Source organism: Ochotona curzoniae, unplaced genomic scaffold (assembly GCF_017591425.1).
Source record: "Ochotona curzoniae isolate NIBS_2020 unplaced genomic scaffold, NIBS_Ocur_1.0 scaffold_4505, whole genome shotgun sequence".
Lineage (NCBI taxonomy): Eukaryota > Metazoa > Chordata > Mammalia > Lagomorpha > Ochotonidae > Ochotona > Ochotona curzoniae.
In genome coordinates, this window is record NW_024467118.1 from 1034388 (window position 1) to 1047388 (window position 13001).

Below are 13001 nucleotides of genomic sequence, written 5' to 3' on the forward strand. Positions count from 1 at the left end.
GAAGCGGGGTCAGAATTAGCGCAGTCAGGACTAGAACTGGCCACCCACACGGGATGCCAATACCGCAGGCGGGGGACTAGCCTAATAGACCACTACACCAGCCCCCATCCCAAGTAAATAATGTTGTAAATATTTATTTATTTTTATTTAAAAGGCAGGTTTACAGAGAGAGAAGGAGAGACAGAGCTCTTCTGTTCGTCGGTTCACTCCTTAAATGGCCACAGTGGCTGGAGCTGGGCTGGTCTGAAGTCAAGAGTCAGGAGCTTCTTCTAGGTCTCCCATGTGGTGCTGGGGCCCAAGAACCTGGGCCATGTTTCCCTATTTTTCTTAAGTGCATTAGCAGGGGTTGGATTGGAGGTGGAGTTGCTGGAACCCTAACCGGTGCCAGTAAGGGATGCAGGTACTGCAGGAAAAGCTTAACCAACTGTATGTCAGGGCCAGCCTGATGGCTTAACGGGCTCATCCTCCCCCTGCAAGCATCAGCACCCCTTCTGGGTGCTGGTTTGTGTCCCAGCAGCTCCACTTCCCTTCTAGCTCCCTGCCTGTGGCCTGGGAAAGCTGTCGAGGACAGCTCAAAGCCTTGGGACCCTGCACCTGCGTGGGAGACCTGAAAGAGGCTTCTGGCTCCTGGCTCTGGATCAGCCCATCTCTGGCCATTGCAGCCATTTGGGGAGTGGACCAGTAGATGGAAGATCTTTCTCTGTCTCTCCTTTCCTTCTCTGTGCAAATCTGCCTTTACAATAAAAGTAAATCTTAAAAACACAGAACAGCCGTGTCCTAGAGTCTGCCTGAAATAAGTGAATCTTTAGAAGAAGCGGCGGGTCCACTCGCAGGCTTCCTCGGCTGGGGCTGGTTTAATCAGAGCTGTGCCAGTCCTGGAGAGACATGAGATCATGTCCAGCCTGCTACTCACCTGTATGTGTCTCATTGGCTAGAGGTCACCCCAAGCCCCTAAAGAAGTGGGACCTTGGGACCACTGAGGTCCACTCCTGCCACAAGATGCTGAGAACAGGAATTGGGCAGGTGGCATAGCACTCTCCTTGCCCCAGGGACGGGTGGTGAACTTGCCCGGCACGGCGTGAGGATTGGTGTCAGCTTGTAAAGCAGTGTGTAGACGTGAGTACATTTGCTGGGAGTCAGCATTGATGTGAACTGTGCCGACATGGGGATTCTTGAAGACCATCGTGGTATTTAATGTATAACTAAAGGCAAAATGATGAGTAATTGATTAACAAGCATGAGCAGTGGTGAAAGACGCCAGCCTATGCTTCAGTTTAACTTTACATTGAAGTGGAGTGCATAGCAGGCTGGCTTACAGACTGTTGGTGTCATCAACTCTGAACCGTAAGCAGGCCCTCAGCAGGCCTCAGCAGGCCTCAGCAGGACTCAGCAGCCCTTAGCAGGCCCTCAGCAGGCCCTCAGCAGGCCTCAGCAGGACTCAGCAGCCCTCAGCAGGACTCAGCAGGACTCAGCAGGCCCTCAGCAGCCCTCAGCAGGCCCTCAGCAGGCCCTCAGCAGGCCCTCAGCAGGCCCTCAGCAGGCCCTCAGCAGCCCTCAGCAGCCCTCAGCAGGACTCAGCAGGCCTCAGCAGGCCCTCAGCAGCCCTCAGCAGGCCTCAGCAGGCCCTCAGCAGGACTCAGCAGCCCTCAGCAGGCCCTCAGCAGGCCCTCAGCAGCCCTCAGCAGGCCCTCAGCAGGCCCTCAGCAGGCCTCGGCAGCCCTCAGCAGGCCCCGGCAGCCCTCGGCAGCCCTCAGCAGGCCCCGGCAGCCCTCAGCAGCCCTCAGCAGCCCTCAGCAGGCCTCAGCAGGCCCTCAGCAGGCCCTCAGCAGCCCTCAGCAGCCCTCAGCAGCCCTCAGCAGCCCTCAGCAGCCCTCAGCAGGCCCTCAGCAGGCCTCAGCAGGCCCTCAGCAGGCCCTCAGCAGCCCTCAGCAGCCCTCAGCAGGCCCTCAGCAGCCCTCAGCAGGCCTCAGCAGGCCCTCAGCAGGCCCTCAGCAGGACTCAGCAGCCCTCAGCAGGCCCTCAGCAGCCCTCAGCAGCCCTCAGCAGGCCCTCAGCAGGCCTCAGCAGGACTCAGCAGCCCTCAGCAGGCCCTCAGCAGCCCTCAGCAGGCCCTCAGCAGCCCTCAGCAGGCCTCAGCAGGCCTCAGCAGTCCTCAGCAGGCCCTCAGCAGGCCCTCAATAGGCCCTCAGCAGGCCCTGACTCGCATTTTTAGTCTGTCCTCCCATGGAGCCCACTCCCCCATCTCTAGCCCTAAAGAGGGACTTTGCCTCTTCTGAGCCTATTCCTGCAGGACTCTGCCTGGAACTGTTGTGCGTGTGGTTTGTTTTTATTGAATGTCTGTCTTGTGAGTCACCTGTGTGCTTCCTTGGGGTATTTCATTGTGTGACCTAACTTCAGCTCTTGCCCTCCACTCGTGCTGGACTCCTGGGTGTTTGCAGTCCGGTTCCCCTGCGTGTTCCCTGTCGAGCGAGGGCATGGCCACAGCCTTGCTGCATCCGGTCTGTGTGTGGTGGCTCTGGAGAGTCCCTCACACTGCCGAGGGCAGTCTGTCGGGAGAGCGCTCCAGTGACTCCTTCGTTCTCTGTGTCCTAGGGCTACAGAACCGGCTATCCTTACCGATACCCTGCTCTGAGAGAGAAATCTAAAAAGTGCGGCGACGTGGAAGCCCCTGCCAGTGTCCCAGGCCACTCCTTTGCTAGCGATGGCGACTCGGGCACTTGCTCCCCCCTCAGACACAGTTTTCAGAAGCAGCAGCGGGAGAAGACGAAGTGGCTGAGCTCTGGCCGGGCTGATGGGGCCTCTGAGGAAGGGCAGAGCGGGAGCAGCCCCAAGTCGAAGACTAAGGTGTGGACGAACATTACACACGATCACGTGACACCCTTGCTGCAGTCTCTCTCGTCCGGTGTCTGCGTGCCAAGCTGTATTACCAACTGCTTGGTCTGTGCCTACCTTACTGTTCGTAGTTAGATGACGTAGAGCGAGCCGGGCGCTGCGGCTTCGGAGGCTTTGGGAACCCAGCCCCCCGACCCTCCTCACTTCTAATCTGAGCCAGTCTGCTTTATGCACAGATAAAACTCAGTAATGCTGTCTGTCTAAAACTGCTTAAGATGCAATGCTCCCCTCTGCTCGTTTGCCTAAGCTCTTATTCCCTGAGGGTGGGCGCTGTGCTTGAACTTGGGGTGAGCTCAGGACTCCTAGAGCCCTCAGTGTCCTTGTCGCCTCCGCAGTCTCTTACGCAGTTTGCCCTCATGGCTCTCTGACCTGCTCTCTGCTGCCCTGTCCTCCAAGTGGAGCCCCACCTCTGTCCCAACGCCTCCGAACGCTCGGAGCAGCCGCCCTCTGCATGGACGGTTGCATGCGAGTAGATGCCATCGTGCTGAGTCCCCGCCTGCTGCTGGGCGTGGCGCAGGGCGCCTGCGAGCACCCAGGGTACTTCATGTTGGCACTGACACTTTCCTGAGGGTCACTCCGACGGCCTGCAACTGTGGCATTCTGCTCCTCAGCCCTGGGCTGCAGCAGCCTGGCCAGCCTGGCCCTCAGTGTTGGCATGGCCTGTTCCTGAAGCCCTCAAGTGGAGCCTTGTGGGAGACGGAGGCCAGGCCAGGCCCCTGCTGGCGCAGCCACCTCAGGAGTTCCGAGGTCACGCTCCCCTACCCCGCAGGCAGCCAGACCAGCAGAAGGGCCTCTCCTTGCCCTGACAGCATTGCTCTCACTTCATATCTATGGAAAACAAGTTTTGTCTCCCCAGGTGTCTTCCTGAGGCTCAGCTGGGCGTGCGCTCAGTGCTCCTGAGCTGCTGGGCCCCACGGCGGGGCCGGGTGCGGAGCACATCTCTCCTGGTTCCCCAGCCGCCCTTCTCCCCTCCCGCCCCTATTTCTGCATTTCACCCTTGTGTTTTCTGTCTCATTTGTTAAGGGGGGCTTGGCACAGTGCTCTTTTCTGCTGGCGACGTGGACACAGTGCTGCCTTACGCACGGGTGTTTTCTGAGGTGTGCCCGCGTGCCGCAGCCACCACTCTGAGCTGTGGCAGGTGTGTTGGGCAGTCTAGGCAGTGTGCCCACTCCAGGGCTTCTAACTGGTGCAGTGGGTCCAGGTTGGTGCACTCCACCTTTAATGCCTGCTGTCACTGCATTCACAAGTTAAGCTTTGGAGGTTGCTTTCGTGTTTTGACTGAAAATTATGTTTGATAAAACGCTGGAAGATTCCTGGCAGTGAGTACCCAGCTCCATGCCCATCCCACTTCCTCTGCAGTGCCTGCACATTGGGTGGTTTGTTGCTTTTCTTCCAAGTCCTGTGGTTTTGGCTACTTCACTGCCTCGCAAGAGTCCTCTGGGGGGCGTGGCACTGGCTGCCGGATGGGCTTGCTTTAAAGGTCAGTGCTCCTCATGCTTGAGAAAAAGAATTCGACCCCAAAGCTTAGGTGTCTGATTGGAGAGCAGTACAAACGCGTGAGAAGGTGCGGCCTGCAGCCGCATGTGCTGGCACCTCGGCGGCCTGGCGGCCGGTGGCACGCCTCCAGTCCCTTGGGTGAACCCGGTACTGGAGTGTTGCGTTTTCACATCACCCAGCTCTTATTTCTGTATATGAGAGTTCCCACGCACCGACTTCCGGGTTGAACTAGTTATACAAGCGGCACATTCTGATGCTCTCCTTTGTTTTAGCGCAACTTTGCCTCTCTCCCTGCCCCGGGAGCAGCATCACACTGCTTCTCATCCCCTGCCATCTCACGCTTCCAGCTGGCTTGGGGGTCGGGCTCGGAGAGGGTGAACCAGTGGGCCCGTGGGGCCTCGCCTGGCTGGCCCAAGGGCACCAGGCCTTGAGCTTTAAGGGGCCTTGCCTGTCACTGTGAGCCTGTCTCTGCTACTTCTCTGGATTCCGTGTGGCCATGTCCCGAGTGGCCCAGGAGATGTGTCCTTGGTTCAGTCCTCTCTGTGACGCGCAGTGCATGCCCAGATGTGCCACGAGGTGGGTGCCGTCGGTAGTCCCTGTCGCGGTCTCGATCCTGACTTCCCAACTGTTCTTGCCATTGCAGTGGACTAAAGAGGATGGGCATAGAACCTCCACCTCTGCCGTCCCTAACCTGTTTGTTCCATTGAACACTAACCCCAAAGAGGTCCAGGAGATGAGGAACAAGGTGCGTACAGACCCCGGGTGCTGGACGTGCGGGAGGGGGAGCTGCTGCTCCGCTGTGGCTGGCTCGAGGCTAGATGGGAGCTGCAGAGCCTGGTGGTGGGCAGGGCAATGGGCTGGCCTTTCAGGGCTCCTTCCAAGAGCTGGGCGCTGGACTTGGTGTGTTAGAACACGGCTCGTCAGTGTTGACAGGCCATGGGGCCTGGGCCAAGTCCATGTCTCCCCAGTTAAGGTGTATTCCGGCAGGTGTGTCCGCTGAAACTGTCCCCAGTGGGTGTGAGGGGCCAGGAATGGCCCTGCATCCCTGACCCACTGGGCCTTGAGCAGCTCACTCCAGTAGCTTCAGGCAGGCTCGCGGGCCACCGGGATGTGCCCTGTGTCATGCCTGCTGGGCTGGCGAGTGGGAGCGCCGGCTGGGGGCCCGGCTGCGTGCCGTGCAGCCCCGGACGCTTCTCTCTTCTCTTGACCTGTGTTTCTTCATTCCCAGATCCGAGAGCAAAACTTACAGGACATCAAGACGGCTGGCCCTCAGTCCCAGGTCCTGTGTGGCGTGCTGATGGACAGGAGCCTTGTCCAGGTGAGGCTCGTCTCTCTGGCAGTGGTGGGTAGTGAGGCTGTGGCTGGCTGTCCCAGAGGTGTTCTTAGATGGGAAATGCCCACCTAAGAGCAGGTAAGTGTTCAGGCGGCCGGTGTCCGCACAGCACCTCCCTCGGGAGGAGGAAGCTGGCCACTGTGCCCTGAACTCGCCCAGCACGGCATGCAAGGGTGTTGCCTCGGGGTGCATGTGTGCGGGAGGGCGGGGCTTGGCCCTAGCTTCAGGGCCAGGCATGCCCCTGGCTCCAGCGCGATGCTGTGCCAGGCACTCCTGGGGTGGGCTTCATGAACTCTGCCCTGGTACACCTCGCTGTGTGCGCACAGGGCCGCCCTGGAACGTGGCCCAGGTCACACACAGTTCTGGGAAGGGCTGTCCTTGGTGGCACCCGGAAGGTGACTGTGTGAGTAGTTATCTCTGAAAGGGACACACCACACTGTGCCCGGGCACCTCCGATGCTGCGTTGCTGGCGCGGCCAGTCCTGGTCTCTGTTCGGTGTGTGCACGCGGCGCTGTGCTGCCGCGGCCGCCTCACTGCATGCTTGCTCCTGGCTCCGCGCTGCGCCCTGCTTGCTGCCCGAGGCCGGGCCGGTGCGCGCTGACCACTGAGTTTGCCGTTGCAGGATGCGCCCCTCTCTGACTGTACGGAGACCATCGAAGGGCTCCCACTCACAGAGCAGACTCTTAGCCCCGCTAGACCTCTCTCTGTTAGAAAGGTACTCACCGCCCCTCGGCCCCGGGCTCCTCGCTGCCCCCCGCTCTCCCTCTGCCGGCCCGACCCCTTCCCTTACCAGGTGATCTGTGCGGGCTCTGCCCCCTCCCTCCTTGTCACCACTCAGCTTTCGGCTCCTCTGTCGTGGCTGAGTGAGCGGTGTGGTCAGGGCGGCATCTGCCTAGTCCGTGTGTGCCTTGGGCTGGTGCAGTTTCCTGGGACTGCCGAGGGCCAGAGCCGGTGTGGTATAGCAGTGGCTAAATGTCGCCTGCAGCGCCGGCAACCCAGATAGGTGCCAGTTGGAATCCTGGCAGCTCTGCTTCCCCTCCAGTTCTCCTGGGGAAGGGTACACCTGGGGAAGGGTGGCCCAAGGGTTTGAGGCCCTGCTGCTCACATGGGGGACCAGGACGGAGCTGATGGCTTCTGGCCTCGGCTTGGTCCAGCCCCAGCGGTTGTGCCCATCTGGGATGGGACCCAGCAGATGGAAGATCCATTTTTCCCTCCTCCCCTCCCCCATCCCTTCCTCCATCCCTCCCTCCTTCTCTGTTTTTCTCTGTCACTCGAATGAATGATCTTTAAGTGCTCATGCCTGGGCTGTGACAACTGACCACGGCAGTCAGGGGTCACGGCACTGAGAGAGAAGTGGACAATGAGGTGGGGCCTATCTGCTCCAAGGAGCACAGGCTGGGGAGGCACCCTGGGGTGCTGTGGTACGGTCCTGGTCACTGGGCCTCTGTGCTCACACTGGGTGCCTGGATGCAGTTTCTGGCTCCTAATTTTAGCCCCAGCCCAACCCCAAGTGTTGCAGACGTTGGAGGAGTGAACTAAGGAGCGGCAACAGTCTACTCTGTCTCTCAAATAACTAACTAAATAAAAACTAAACCTGTAGATAAAATGTTTAATGCTACAGGGAGAAAAGGCTTCGGATTTATTTTTTAAAATATTGTTTATTTGGAAGGCAGATTAATAGAGGGACAGACAGAGAGCTTCTATCCGCTGGTTCACTCCCTAAGTGTCTTCAGCAGCCAGGAGCCAGGAGCTCCTTCCTGGTCTCCCGTGTGGGTGCAGGGCGCAGGTGCTGAGCCATCTTCCCATTGCTTGCCCAAGTGCGATAGCACAGAGCCAGACTGGAAGTGGGGCACCCATAGGGTGCTGCTAGCATCACACTGCAGCTATAGCACCCCAAAATCTTAAACTCCAAACTGTAATCTGTGTGTATGCTTGTAGACTGCAGAACGGGGAGAGCTGTGTATGGGACGGCATCCCCTGCGTGGGGCGCCTGCCGAGAGCTCAGCGTCCAGGGTAGCTGGTCCCTGACTGCAGGGGCAGTCCCAGCTTCGGTGCTTGCCCTCTGCTCCCAGGCTGTCTCTGGGGGTAGTCTGCGGGCTGGGCGTCCCTAGGGGTGCAGCATCACCGGGGAGGAAGCAGGCTCGCAGCGGACTGTGGGCTCCCGGGTGTGTGTGTGTTCGCCCAGCCAGTGAAGGAACTGTGTGCGAGGGAGGCGGAGGTGGGCCTCTTGGCACTGCACATTCCAGCCGGGGGGCCATCTGCCCGTCATCCCTTCTGGGCAGCCCTTGGCGTGGGGACAGTCTGCCGTGCACTGGGCAGGAAGCAGCTGGCCCACTTTGTGCCAGGATGCCTTCTGGGCCTATTGGTCACGCGGTGACTGCTTGCCCACTTCCCACAGTGCCCATTACTGGGGGTACCCCTGCCGCAGGTGGCAGAGTACCCAACTGTGTGCTGCCCCCGGCGCTCACTCTGGCTGCAGCTGTTGTCCCCCGGCCGTGTTCCCTCCGGGTCTGCAACCCACCGCGCACCGCAGTGCTGGGCTTGGTCACGCCACGTGGCTTCAACACATGGAGACGGGGGTGTGAGTCTAGAGCCAGGGCCAGGCCATGCAGCCTGCTATGCACACGCAGCAAGCAGGCTCCACCCCTCGCCCCTCGACTCGGGGTGCCCACCAGGAGCGCCTTGCACGTGTGCACCTAGCACTGCCATGTGTGTCCTCTCCTGAGGCACATACATCCACATGTGGCCAGCTGTGGGTCATCCTCCCTGAGGGGTCCCCACTGTGGTCACCAGCCTGACACAGTGGCCGGGCGGGAGCACCTTCTGTGCTGACTGGGCTGGTCAGCTGCTCTCGAAGCTGCTCCAGGCAGGGACACTCTGCCCCAGCAGTTTTTGGATGGGCTGCAACAGCCTGGCCCTCGGCTGTGTGTGCTGGGGGTGGGGGGAGGTGGATGGGGCCGCTGGCTGGCAGGAAGGTCGAAATGCAGGGCCCCGTGCTGCCCAGTGATGGGCACTGGTAGCTGAGGTCAAGCTTGGGCCTCAGGGCTGGCAGGCGAGGCAGCTGCTTCTGAGTGGGGGCCACATCCAGAGGAGCACTCCCCTTGCCTGCCTGTGCCCCGCTGGCGGCGGGCCCTGCACACAGCCCAGTGCGCCGGCCGCCTTCCAGCAGCTCTGTCATCTTGCACTTTGTGTTGGGTTGTGTCTGCATACCATCACCCAGTTGTGTGTGGAGTGCCAGCTCACTGAGCACCCTGCCCTCAGCCCGTCAGGCACTGCCCACGGACACCTCACGACCTGCTCGGCCCCATCCCCCACACCCCGACAAGTACTGCGTCCCGAGCACAGATGCTGTAAGGGTGCGGGGAGAGGGAACCTCCACCTGGAAGTGGCTGGGCTCCCCCTGCCAGGGTGCTCTCCACAGCAGACCCTTCCACACCCTCTGCCCTGGAGGCTGCAGGTCAGCCAGGGCCTCGGGCTTCTGGCCGTGGCACCTCAGGGTCCGCCTGCAGCCTGCTCGGGGTCAGGGGCAGTCCTGATGGTCAGGCTCCTGCTGACCAGGCGACTTTCTCATCCTCAGGGTGAGCTGGTGACAGCCTCCAAGGCCATCATCGAGAAGGAGTACCAGCCCCACGTCATCGTGAGCACCACAGGCCCCAACCCCTTCAACACGCTCACCGACCGTGAGCTGGAGGAGTACCGCAAGGAGGTGGAGCGCAAGCAGAAGGGCCGCTCGGGAGGTGAGCGAGCCAGCGCAGGGGCTTCAAACTGCCTGCATCCCAGCCTCCCCCGCTGAGGACAGAGCAGGGCGTCGCTGGCCGGTCAAGGCTCGTCCTGCATTCTTATCCCAAGATGTCAGGTGTGGGCATGCCCAGAGGGCAGCTGGGTGCAGGCGTACTGGCCACCCTCCCTGTGGGTGTCCACACGGCCCCATCCGAGCACCCACAGAAGAGCCTGCCTCAGGGGCTATGTGTGGCGCATATCTGTCAGGTTCGTGGGTTAAGGCTGCGTGGCATGCTGCAAGGTGGGGCTGACCACGGCACAAAGCAGGCAAGGCTGGGCAGGAGTCCCAGATCTCCAACAGGGCTCTGTGTGCCCCTGGGGCAGCCATGCAGGAAATCCGAGGTCTTTGGCGTGCACACCTGAGCACACAGAGGGCTCCTGGCAAGGCTGGTGCCATCCTGAGAGGGCAGGAGGCTCCCTAGCTCAGGGCTGGCAAGCAGATGCAGGCATGCTGCACGGGACAGGTCTGCGTGAACATCACACCCTTGCCCTGAGCTCCCGCCTTGACTGGCACCAGGAAAGCCTGAGCAGAGAGCCCTGATGGGTGACCACACTGTGTCTAAAGGGCCACCCACAGTGACCGTGGGCCTCCTGGGCCTGACTACAACTGTATGGAGTTGGGTGCTTGCCTTCAGCCTCCTTGGGCTCTACCAGGAGACTGCCCTGTCCCAGTGGCCCTTGGCCCCAGGCAGCCATGGGCAGCAGTTTCCTGCCAGGGACCAGGTGGACGTGTGAGACAGCCCCCGTGGGCCATGCTGGTGCTCGGCTGACGGAGGAGTCTGCTCCGCAGCTGCACCCTGACCGCCTGCCCAGGGCCTTGTCCTGTGTGAGGCCACGTGTCCAGCTGTTACCCACTGGAGCTGGACATGGGGGGCTGAGGCCCTGGGGACCCCAGAGAGGACTGTGTGGACTCCAGGTCCCACCGTCCTGCCATGGGGACCCTGGCTGGCCAGGGAGTCCCCTCCTGTGGGGGCCTGGGTAGTAGCACAGCAGACAGGAGCTTCTCCTCCTGCTTCCCGAAGGAAGGGTGGAGGGGTGCTGACCCCGATGGCTCCATGGGGGCAGGGCCACGTCCTGGATCCAGGGCCCAGGCCCTGCACTTGCTCCTCTAGTCGGCAAACCCAGGTTTGAGGGATGCCGGATGCCACCTCCCCCTGGGAAGGGCAGGCCGCCCAGGCTCTTCAGCAGGGCCAGACACTGCTTTTTGATCCAGTTGGTTGTCTTCCCGAGAACTGGGGGCAGGATGCCAGGGCTCACTTCCTTGCCCTTGCTGTGTGTGTGTGCCTAGACAACCTGGAGGAGAGCAGGGAGCCAGAGGAAACGTGCCCTCCCGACCAGACGGTGGCCCCCCACACACCCCCCAGCACCCCCGTCAAGCTTGAAGAAGGTGAGCGTTGTGGGGAGGGAGGGACCCTGAGGGAGGTGGGCGAGACCCCAGCCGGCTGGGTCAGGGGCTGGCAGGGTGCGGTCGGGGGCAAGCTCCGGGGTGTGATGTCAGTGTCGCCCGTTGGCTGCCCTGTCGTCTGGAGTGACTTGGCGTGCACCCCTGCCTGTCCCTGGTCTGTGTCCACCCCCTGGCCCGGCCTCCTCTGTCCTGGTGGCCGTGACGACCGCACACACCTCTCCTGTGCTTCTCTCTCCCTGTGCTGCTTGCGAGCAGGAGGCGGACGCGCTAGGGAGTACCTGCTGCCCTAGTAAGTACCGCGCTCCACTCCCCTGCGTGTCCTGTCTTCTGTCCCTCAGACACAGCTGCACTGGGGAGGGCCTCCTGCGAGCGCGGGGCGGGACGGCTCAGAGCCGGCTGTCCCAGCTGGCAGCACCTCACTTCACACTGGGGCTTGGGTTAGAGACCCGCAGGGATGTGGGTACCATTAACAGACGTGACATTTGCTCACACCCTCCCGGCAGGCCGGAGCCTCTGCTCTGGAGCCTGGGCAGGGAAGGCCCTAGTCCCAGGCCCCCACTCCCGCCCCGATGCTGAGCACTGCTGTTCCCGGGGGTCTCCCCTGCAGGCCACCCGTGCTGCTTTTCCAGGAGCCCCTCAGCCCTCCTGAGTTAAGTCAAGTTGTGAAGTTGCTGTGTGTGCACCCAGTGCTTGCCACGCAGCCTACCTCTTGGGCCACTGTCAGCCTGTTTGCTTCCTGTCTTTGGTCGTTGGCCCGCCTTGTGGCCATGCTGCCTCCACGCTGCCTGGTGTTGGGGACCCAGACTTGGGTTGATTTGAGAAGCCCTCACACTCCAGTGCTGGGCATCGTGTCCCCAGCACCTGCTGTGAGGTCAGCAGAACCTGGAGTGACTCTGCCCCCACCCAATTCCCCAGACGCCCCGCAAGAGCCTGTGTCACGCACAGGAGATGACAGTGAGGCCACCACCCTGCGGCCCACGCTCCCCGACCTGTCCCCCGACGAGCCTGAGCCTTCAGCGGTGCCGGTGGAAGAGGAGGAAGAGGAAGTCCAGCACCCCCCAGGCCCCCCCAGGCTCCCTGCAGAGAGCACCCCAGACGCAGGCCCAGGGCCCACAGCTGAGGCCGCGGCGCCCGGGGACCCTGGCAGTGACGGGTCTCCTGGCAAGTCTCCTTCCAAGAAGAAGAAGAAGTTCCGCACCCCGTCCTTCCTGAAGAAGAGCAAGAAGAAGGGCGACTCCTGAGGCCGCAGCGCGCCCCGCGCCCTCCCTCCAGCTGACCCCTGCTCGGCGCCCTCCCTCCAGCTGAGCCTGCTCGGCGCCCTCCCTCCAGCTGACCCCTGCTCGGCGCCCTCAGCTTCCACCGCGCACCTGCTCCATGTCGTGCTTGGCTCCTGCCCACAGCCTTGGTCCTACGGGCCACTCGCATGTCTGCCCACAGCCTCGGGCACCGCGGCTGCCCTGAGCTGGGGCTGGACGCGGTCTCCCCAGCGCAACGCTATGCATGGTCTGACCCATCACCCCGACCAGGTCTGGAGCATCACGTGGCTCCCCTACATGGGAAGGGGGCGGGAGGGTCCTTTCTCGCACCTTCCTGCTGGGTTGCAGTGAGGCCTCTGACCGTGGACACGGACGGGCTGCTGCTGCTTTAGTCCCTGCCTGGCCAGGCAGGGCTGCTTCCCACAGTGACCAGAACCATCGTGCTGGGATGTGCTCTGAATCAGTGCTCAGGGGGACCCGCACCGGGGTGCTGCCTGGTGCTGGCTTGGGGAGCCCCAGGAGAGGCTCCCGGCAGAGCTGGCGCCAGCGGGTGGGCCTGCTGGGTGGTCCTGCCCTGTCTGCCCACCCCCCAGGACTGCCCTCAGCCCTGTTCCTTCTTGGCCCCACGTATGCAATGACTTCTTTCCACTTTTGTAGTTGACACCTTTGTATTACCACACCACACAGCCGCACACAGGAACCGGCTCTGCACAGGCTGGGGGCCTGGCTTCACTGTATTGTTTTACTCACAAATAAAACTCTTTAACCAGTGTCCCTGTCCCACCCGGAAGCAGTTTATACTCCCTTGTTCCCTCAGCAGAGGCCGGGATGGGCGGAG

At 61.6% G+C, this 13001-nt stretch overlaps 1 protein-coding gene across 3 annotated transcripts in view; it reads left to right on the forward strand.

Annotated features, from left to right (window-relative positions):
• Positions 1 to 12934, forward strand: part of ADD1 (adducin 1) — a 53317-nt gene extending 40383 nt beyond the window's left edge. Inside the window, exons 13-20 of one of the 3 annotated variants that reach the window (XM_040966137.1) lie at positions 2593 to 2844; positions 5033 to 5134; positions 5618 to 5707; positions 6345 to 6437; positions 9300 to 9459; positions 10791 to 10889; positions 11823 to 12195; positions 12254 to 12934. In XM_040966137.1, coding sequence (XP_040822071.1) covers positions 2593 to 2844; positions 5033 to 5134; positions 5618 to 5707; positions 6345 to 6437; positions 9300 to 9459; positions 10791 to 10889; positions 11823 to 12148 — 1122 coding nt within the window. In that variant the 3' untranslated portion in view covers positions 12149 to 12195; positions 12254 to 12934. Of the gene's footprint in view, positions 1 to 2592; positions 2938 to 5032; positions 5135 to 5617; positions 5708 to 6344; positions 6438 to 9299; positions 9460 to 10790; positions 10890 to 11822; positions 12196 to 12253 lie in introns of all 3 variants that reach the window. The other 2 variants (XM_040966136.1, XM_040966138.1) reach the window with 2 other exon arrangements.
• Positions 12935 to 13001: the final 67 nt, after the last annotated feature.